This window comes from Pyrus communis, chromosome 5 (assembly GCF_041283825.1).
Source record: "Pyrus communis isolate YQ-2024b chromosome 5, ASM4128382v1, whole genome shotgun sequence".
In the NCBI taxonomy this organism is placed as follows: domain Eukaryota; kingdom Viridiplantae; phylum Streptophyta; class Magnoliopsida; order Rosales; family Rosaceae; genus Pyrus; species Pyrus communis.
This window is the reverse complement of record NC_142569.1, coordinates 25127181-25136553: the sequence shown is the minus strand read 5'-3', so window position 1 is coordinate 25136553 and position 9373 is coordinate 25127181. Positions and strand designations below refer to the sequence as shown.

Below are 9373 nucleotides of genomic sequence, written 5' to 3'. Positions count from 1 at the left end.
AGTGTAATGGGATGCACGGCTGGTTGCTGTGTGTGATTGGGTTTTTAATGGGAAGAAAAATGGCTGCGTGAAGGACAAAAGGTGAATTAGGGTACAGTTTTTAAGAGAATAAAAAAATGGGATCAAAGGTGATGGAATGCACGGTTTGGAAGAGTGAATGGAAGAAAAGCTGCTGGAATTGGGTGGTGATTGGCGGCAGAGAAGAAAAAATAGGTGAAGGTGGCTGCGGCCACCTCTTATTTTTGGGAGTATTAGGTTTTATTAATAATGGGATGCACGGCTGCCTGTTATTTTTGGGATATTAGGTTTAATTAATAATGGGATGTAAAAATGGGAGTCACGGCTTAAGAATGAATTAAGGGAGAATGGTCAAGTATTGCGGCTGAATGAATTAGGGTCAATGGAATTATGGTGGCTGAATGATTCTTGAAGGCACGGCAAAAATGTAGGATTAGTGGCTGATTTGTTTTATTATATTTTATTTTGCTGAAAAATATGAAAAGAAAAATAAGAAAAGGTCCCTAAGGTGCGGCTAAATGGTGGAAACCCTAGGGCTTAGAAATTCAAACCCTCTTTTATTTTTATTAACTAAAATTCACCTAAAGGCTGCTAGAATTTAGGAAATAAAATCAGAAATTAAAAGGGAATAATTAAAGGGTGCGGCTAGGGCCTTGGTTTTGTGTCCTAAAGTGCCTACAAGGTCATCAAAGTGGCTAGAAAATACGGATGTTTAAGTTTAGGAAAGGTTACCAAAACGGGAAACTTAGGGTTAACTTCCCTACTTCAAGTAGGAAACCTTGTTTGAGTAGGATTCCTCGTTTTGGTAAGAATTCATCATTGGAGTAGGAATTCGTCGTTTCTTCAAGTCTTCAACTCATTCATTCCTCTTTCGCTCCAAAGGACTCCAATTTGCATCTTCTTGCACACTTTGGCCTTATAATCTGAAAATACACAAAAGTGGCCTTAAACACTAAAATAACTAAGTAAACACAACATAAACGCACGAGAACAAGCTAGTTAAGTCGCATGAATATGCTCCTATCAAATTCCCCCACACTTAACTTTTGCTAGTCCTCGAGCAAAACAAAACAACTAAACTAAACAAAACGAAACAAAACAAACAAAACAAAACCTAAACCTTCCAACGTTTGCCTCAGGGATTTCCAAAGAAACATGACATGTAAAAGATCATTACTCACATAGCTTTTAGTCTTCTTTCCCCTCAAGCTCATACTTAATCATAGTCACCATTCACTAGTTCGCACTTAATCAATTAAAACACATTTTGAATGTAGTAACATGCCTTAGAGAATTCCCTCAATTCCTCACTAGTTATGCACTCAATTTTCACTCAGATTTTCTGACTACACACCCTACACTAGTTATATGTGAGAAGATTGATGTAAACATGAAAAACTAGTACTCACATACGTTATAACAAAGAAAGCAATTTCTGGAGTAATTAAACGTGTTTAGATATGATCTCATGAATGGAATGCTACTACTTAGATGCGAGAACCAGTGACACCATATGCTCATACCAAATTCAAACTCCACAATTGAAATGCACAACACTCAAGATAGGAGTCAAGGGTTGTAACAGGGCTTGGGGTATTGGCTAACACGGAAAGGTAGGGATAAACAAAAGTTCTTTAAGCAATAGTAAGTAAAGTAATGAAATTAAGACCTAGAATTCCCTTAGAACGCAGAAATCCACTTTTAAACAAATAGGGGAGATTCAAACAACTTTTAGGGCCTAATTCATTGTTTTGGGCCCTTACTTCAACAACCAATACTTTGGAACTCTTTTTCACTTCTTTTCAACTCTTTTTCATTTTTTTTTTTTATTCTTTTCTTTTCTTTTTTTTTTTTTTTTTTTTTTTTTTCCGTGCCTATGGCACAAAAACTCACATAAATACACTTTCCCCCACACTTATTTTCTGCAACACATTAATCAAAAGGGAATTCAATCATACTTACTATGCTTCAAGAACAAGGGTAAGGATGGTCCTAATCTAGGCTAGGTGAGGATAGTGCGGGTTAACAAAGAATATGGGCTAACACGGCTCAATGGGGTTAAACTTAAACACAAAATGAGTGAAGGGCACATGGCTGTTTGGCTATGGTGGTGGTCACTACACAACTTCATCTTGAATATGTGTTATGCAAATCAATGACATGCTTTGAATGAAATGGGCATGAGTTCTAGCATTTGGAACTAAGTGATGAAACGCCTTCTAAGTAGTAACCAAGCAAAGAATAATGAGATCATGCAACGGCTTAGAAAACAATGATGCAAAGATTATAACTCTCCAAATAACGTTTAGGCTCAAGTCTCACCGGGATGTAGCGTTTGTTTGAGTTCATTCCTTCAAGCATGTTACAAAAACTAATTTTTATCATTTGTGATTACATGTGAATTCGTAAACTATAACGACAACCAAGCATAAACCAAAGAGTATATCAAACGTCCATCCATGTTTGTAACTTTCTTTAACCATCATGCAATTAAAAACCAAATCCTCATCATTGTGTTGGAAGGTGACCTACGACACAAGCAAACACACAAAAACAACTCTTTTTGGGTTTTTCAAAACAATTTTTCAGATTTTTATGGTATTTTCGGATTTTTAAGTCAACACACTCTAAAACACTCTAAAATAGCTTAAAAACACTTAAAAACAGCAAAGAACAAGTTTAGACATGTTAGGTTGTAATACCCTACGAATTTCATGCACAAATATCTCAAAACAGAATGTTACCCCCCCACACTTAAACTAAACATTGTCCTCAATGTTTTAAACACAATTAAAAAAAACATTACACAAAACATAAAGTAAGCAACAAAGGGAAGGGTTTAGGGACGCAAATCTGAGTGTGGAGCGATTCCCAAGTTCTTCCTTTGTTGATTGCATGGGTTGCCTCCCAAGTAGCGCTTGCTTTAACGTCTTCCAGCCGGACGAAACTTCCACTTGAAGGTTTATGGAACCCCACGGCATAGAGGGGTGCAACTACAATCTGTCCGACGAACCACTTCATGCTTTGGGTCCTTGAATGGAGTGGGATAATGATCCTTTCTTATTGTCGTGTTTTTCTTTTCTACATCAACACGAATTCTCCCATGACTTTTAATTCGATTCGGTACCTGCACCACACGAGGTAACAACCTATTAGTTGAAATGGGAATCAAATTTGGAATAGGTGGCTTACCTTTGTACGGCAAAGAAGTGGTAGCACAATGGACGGATGCACAAGAGCTGCTCATGGCCAATTGTGGTCCTTTCAAGGTTGGAGCCGTGCATTCCTTGTTCTCTACTCCAAGTTCCTTCTCGGTGGTAGTTCGAGAAACTTCCTTCTTGATCTTTGTTGAACACTCCGTCCCTATGTGTTCAATTACATTAATGGCACAACAAGAACGAACATCATTAGTAGTCTCAATCGATTCAGGAATCTTAAAGTTAATCATATCACCACCAAAGGCCATAGTGACTGCTCCCTTGGCCACATCAATCTTGGTTTGAGCCGTTTTCATGAAAGGTCGTCCAAGTAAGAGTGGTGATGATGGAGAGTGTGCCGAATCTTCCATGTCAAGCACATAGAAATCTGCAGGAAAAATCAAATGGTCTACCTGCACCAAAACATCCTCCAAAACTCCTTTCGGGTATGCATTAGATCTATCAGCTAATTGAATAATAACACCATCCTTTTTAAGCTCTCCTAGATTCATAGATGCATAAACAGAATATGGCATGACATTAATTGAGGCACCTAAATCTAGCATGGCATGTTCGAACTTTGTATTTCCAATTACACAAGGAATAGTGAAACTACCTGGATCTTTGCATTTAGGAGGTAGTTTGCGTTGCAAGATGGCAGAGACATTCTCACTTACATGAACCACCTCTTTTTCTTGAATCCGTTTCCTTGTTGTGCAAAGCTTTTTCAAGAACTTCGCATACTTCGGGATTTGCTTGATTGCATCCAAAAGGGGTATGTTGACTTGAACTTTTCTAAATGTCTCTAGAACATCTTTTTCCTCCTCTTCTTTCGTGGATTGCAAAAATCTGCTAGGAAAAGGAACATTGGGTGGAACAAAGTTAGAATTAATCAATTTTGACCCCAACTTACCTTTGGTGGCCGAATGAGATGAGTTGGGTGCATTAATGTCCCTTGATAGTTGCGGCAAGGGTGCTTGTACCCTTGCCGTGGGCTTGCTTGCTTCCTCCTCTTCATATTGCAGCTTTTCATCCTGGTTATGACCTGTTTTTGATGTAGGACCTGCCCCAACTTCCTTACCACTTCTTAGGGTGATTGCTTTAGCTGATTCGAAACCTCCCTTCGGATTTGGAATGGTGGAACTAGGGAGTTGTCCGGGATCTCGAAACTTACCTACAAACTCGGCAATCTGCCCAATTTGTTTCTCAAGTTGATCCACCCTCTTATCTTGGTTTTGCATAGCCTTCGCTTGATCTTCCTGCCCATTAGACAACTTAGTTAGTATCTTAATAAGTGTATCATTGTCTAAAGAGTTACCTGAACTTGTTTGGGCAGATTGTGGAGGTGCTTGTGTGGGTGCGAATGGCTTGGTGAAGAAGCCCGGAGGTTGTTGCCTAAAGCCCCCTTGTTGTGGTGGTTGTTGGGGCTCTCTCCATTTGAAGTTTGGGTGGTCTCTCCAACCCGGATTGTAAGTGTTCGAGTACGGGTCGTTCCTTGGTTGGTTTTGACCCTGAAATCCAATCGCGTTGGCGCTTTCCCATCCACCATTTTCTATGAGTTGCGGGCACTTATCAGAAGCATGTCCTTGGATCGAACACACCCCGCATACAACCGGTCCTTGCATCCTCATGCCTTCGGCCATCTGAGACACAATGGACGTAAGATTAGCTAACTGGGAATGAATATCGGGGGTGGAACTTACCTCATGCACTTGCTGCCGTGGGGGTCCTCTTTGGCCTACTCCCTCATATTGTTGAGCGTTCAACGCTCGGTTCGCGATCAAGACCTTGGCCGCCATGGGTGTCTTATCCACCAATGCTCCACCCGCCGATGCGTCAAGCATTTGTCGTTCAATTGGCAGGAGCCCCTCGTAGAAGTATTGCAGAAGCAACTCCTCCTTCATCTGGTGTTGTGGACAAGAAGCAACAAGAGATTTAAAACGTTCGTAATACGTAGGAAAAGACTCACCATCTTCTTGCTGTATACCACTTATCCTTTTACGCAAAAGGATGATTCGAGAAGTTGGGAAGAACTTCTCCAGAAAAGCCCTCTTCATGCTCTCCCACGATGTAACGGTTCCGGGAGCTAAGTCGTACAACCAATCCTTGGCTTTGTCCATTAAAGAGAATGGAAAAGCCTTCATCTTCAGAATACTTCCGTCAACGTTGACGGGAGTCATGCTTGAGCACACCACCTCGAATTCCTTTAGATGCTTGTTCGGATCCTCCATGGACATCCCATGGTACTTCGGAATGTGGTGGAGCAAGCTTGACTTCAACTCAAACTCCTCGGTCTTCCCTTCGGCCGGTGGGGGATATTGGATGCACAAAGGTGCTGCATTAGCCAATCCCGAAGCGGAAAGCTCCTTAAGTGTCCTGTTGTCTACGGCCATGTCTTGTGGCTCCTCAAAAATCCCTGCCGTGGCCTCTTCTTCCTCTTCTAAGCCTTGTTCGTCAAGCTCAGGTTCCGGGCTTGGCGGATTTGATTCGTGATGCTTCTTCCTTCGTCTCAAAGTCCTCTCAAAGTCACTGTCAAAGTCCGAGATACGCTCACGAATCGGTTGAGAACTCCGAGTCATGCACTAGTACATAAAACAAGAAAAACAAAACAAAACAAATTCAGAAACTTCAACAAAATAAATAAATAAACAGAAATTAAACAATCCAAGGGATTAGCAAAGTTGCTAATCCCCGGCAACGGCGCCAAAAATTTGATGCTAACTAATTAAGCACACAAATTAAAACCCTCTTGTGACAATTGTAGTATATAAATAAGTAGGGATCGTTCTTAACCGGGGATTAGGAGGGATTGCAAAATCACTTGGAAACTGACTCAAAAACGTAAAATAAAGTTTGAAACACTAAACTAGACTCAAAGAATGCAAAACTAACAATAAAAACACTCAAACAAATCAAAAGACTCAAAGAATACAAAACACTTATAAACACAAATTAAGACACTTTCTAACTAAATTAGACACTAAGGTAAAGGGGGATTGTGGTTTTGACGAATATAAATTAAATGCACAAATTGTAATTTAAAGGCAGAATTTAAATATGAATGTGATGAAATATGGAATGAATGCTAGCTAGAAGGTTCTTCTCCACACATGTTACACTTGCATACAAAATGATTTTCAGTTGGTCTTTCGATAAATTATGAAACTCAACACCCCGGGTTAATTAGGTCCGCTTAAATTAACCGTCAAGTTTTCCTTAAGTTAATGAATTGGATGATTGCATGCGACAACCCAAAGCATTCCCCACAAGTTCCCTACATGAATTGCATAATAGAGATACAAGCAAGAATCATTAAGCATCATGAAAACTATAAGTATTGACGAGGCATTCGTTACTATGATTGCATGAAACTTATGCCAAGAATTTATTTAACGCGATTGTTTATAAGCAACCTCCACTACTTGTGAAAATAAGTTCATAACTATTAGGTGAAATTCACTTATATTCTAGCGTCATATTCATGCATGAAAATTAAGCGTGCACTCTCAATCAACATACATAAATAAGTTATCGATCAAGCAGTTAAACAAATTGAATCCACAACTTATGAAATTCCAACCAAATATAATCAATTCATATTGCAAGCATAAACATGGTTTCGAATCACCCCCTAGCTAACTAGGGGGATTTAGCCTCTCATGTTCGCAAAAAGAGAAATACAATTGAATTTAAACATTAAGCATAAAGGATGGATTACACCTAGAACGCCCAACAAATCCACTTGAATTTCTGCGCGATTTTAAGTCCTCTTCCTCCTTCTCTTTGCTGCGGCAATGATGGGCAGTTGTGTGTGAAGGCTTTCGGTTTAGGGAGGCTGCTGGAATGGAAGGGTTGCTGCGGCTTTGTTAGGGTGAAAGTGTAATGGGATGCACGGCTGGTTGCTGTGTGTGATTGGGTTTTTAATGGGAAGAAAAATGGCTGCGTGAAGGACAAAAGGTGAATTAGGGTACAGTTTTTAAGAGAATAAAAAAATGGGATCAAAGGTGATGGAATGCACGGTTTGGAAGAGTGAATGGAAGAAAAGCTGCTGGAATTGGGTGGTGATTGGCGGCAGAGAAGAAAAAATAGGTGAAGGTGGCTGCGGCCACCTCTTATTTTTGGGAGTATTAGGTTTTATTAATAATGGGATGCACGGCTGCCTGTTATTTTTGGGATATTAGGTTTAATTAATAATGGGATGTAAAAATGGGAGTCACGGCTTAAGAATGAATTAAGGGAGAATGGTCAAGTATTGCGGCTGAATGAATTAGGGTCAATGGAATTATGGTGGCTGAATGATTCTTGAAGGCACGGCAAAAATGTAGGATTAGTGGCTGATTTGTTTTATTATATTTTATTTTGCTGAAAAATATGAAAAGAAAAATAAGAAAAGGTCCCTAAGGTGCGGCTAAATGGTGGAAACCCTAGGGCTTAGAAATTCAAACCCTCTTTTATTTTTATTAACTAAAATTCACCTAAAGGCTGCTAGAATTTAGGAAATAAAATCAGAAATTAAAAGGGAATAATTAAAGGGTGCGGCTAGGGCCTTGGTTTTGTGTCCTAAAGTGCCTACAAGGTCATCAAAGTGGCTAGAAAATACGGATGTTTAAGTTTAGGAAAGGTTACCAAAACGGGAAACTTAGGGTTAACTTCCCTACTTCAAGTAGGAAACCTTGTTTGAGTAGGATTCCTCGTTTTGGTAAGAATTCATCATTGGAGTAGGAATTCGTCGTTTCTTCAAGTCTTCAACTCATTCATTCCTCTTTCGCTCCAAAGGACTCCAATTTGCATCTTCTTGCACACTTTGGCCTTATAATCTGAAAATACACAAAAGTGGCCTTAAACACTAAAATAACTAAGTAAACACAACATAAACGCACGAGAACAAGCTAGTTAAGTCGCATGAATATGCTCCTATCACGTATGCAATCATCCAATTCAATAACGTTAGGAAGATTTGAAGGTTAATTAGTGCATCACGGTTAACTTGGAGTGTTGAGAATTAATGATTTGTTGAAATGCAATTGGAAATCGTTTTATTATGCAAGTATAACATATGTGGAGATGAACCCCGTAGCTAACTTTCCATCCATTCAATTTCCATCAATTTGTGTTTTCTTTCTTCTTTTCTTTCTGTTTTCATGTTTAATTTAACTTGTTGTTCAATTATGTTAAACATGTGGAACTAATTTCTTTTTAGTTAGAGGCGAATTTGAAACCATGGACATATGTTGGTTATGATTTGATTTACTCCAGTTATGAATTCATGAACTTTAGATGTGGTTTACTTTTCTGTTTTGATTAAGAACTTGTTTATGTATGTGGGTTGAGGGTCGACACTTAATTTGCATGCCTAAACTTGATGCTAGGATATAAGGGAATTTCACCTAATCGTTATGAACTTATATTCATGAGTAGTAAAGATCGCTAGTCACGATTGTGTTTAGTAAACCCTAGGCTGGATTAACATGCGTATTCCATAGTTATGAATGCCTAGTCGATGTTTATGATTTCCGTTGAACTTAATGATCTTTGTTGAATGTCTCTATCATGCATATTCCATGGTTAGGGACTTTGATTAGGAATAATTTGGTTGTAATGCGCATCCCATTCAATCCAATGAATCTAGGGAAATCTGAAAGTTAGTTTAAGCGAACCTAATTAACTTGGAGCATTGTCATTCATCGTTTGTTGAAGTCATAACTGGGAGTCAAATTATATTCTTATGTTCATGTGTGGAGAAGGAACCCTCTAACTAGTTTTTCATCATTCTATTTTATCAATTTCGTTTTTATAATTTGTTTTAATTAGAATCTGTGCATTTAGTTTAAATTCATCCAAAACCAATCCCCCATTTATTTTAAAGTGTTAGATTAGTTAGAAATACATTTAGTTTGTGTTTATAAGTGTTTTGTTTCATTTGGTTTCCCAAATTCGTCCAAAGTACTCAAGGTGCTCAAAACTGCCCAGAAAGTGTTTTTAAGGCAGTTTCGAGTGCTTTGGGTACTGTTTGAGTCTTTTGGTTTGTTTTAGTGTTTTAAAGTTTAGTTTTACATTCTTTGAGTCTAGTTTAGTGTTTTATATTACGTTTTTACGTTTTTGAGTCAAATCCAAGTGATTAACAATCCCTCCTAATCCCCGGTCCAGAACGATCCCTA

At 38.7% G+C, this 9373-nt stretch overlaps 1 protein-coding gene across 1 annotated transcript; it reads right to left on the bottom strand.

The window, feature by feature from the left end:
* Window positions 1-537: 537 nt before the first annotated feature.
* On the bottom strand, window positions 538-7282 carry LOC148697018 (uncharacterized). The gene has a single exon (XM_088694797.1). It carries the CDS (start codon window positions 5792-5794, stop codon window positions 2981-2983), a length of 2814 nt encoding a protein of 937 aa, XP_088550923.1. The 5' UTR covers window positions 5795-7282; the 3' UTR covers window positions 538-2980.
* Between the last annotated feature and the right edge of the window lie 2091 nt (window positions 7283-9373).

Excerpts from the sequence above, each read along its gene's own strand:
- LOC148697018 (XM_088694797.1), bottom strand. The coding sequence starts at position 5,794 with ATGACTCGGAGTTCTCAACCGATTCGTGAGCGTATCTCGGACTTTGAC.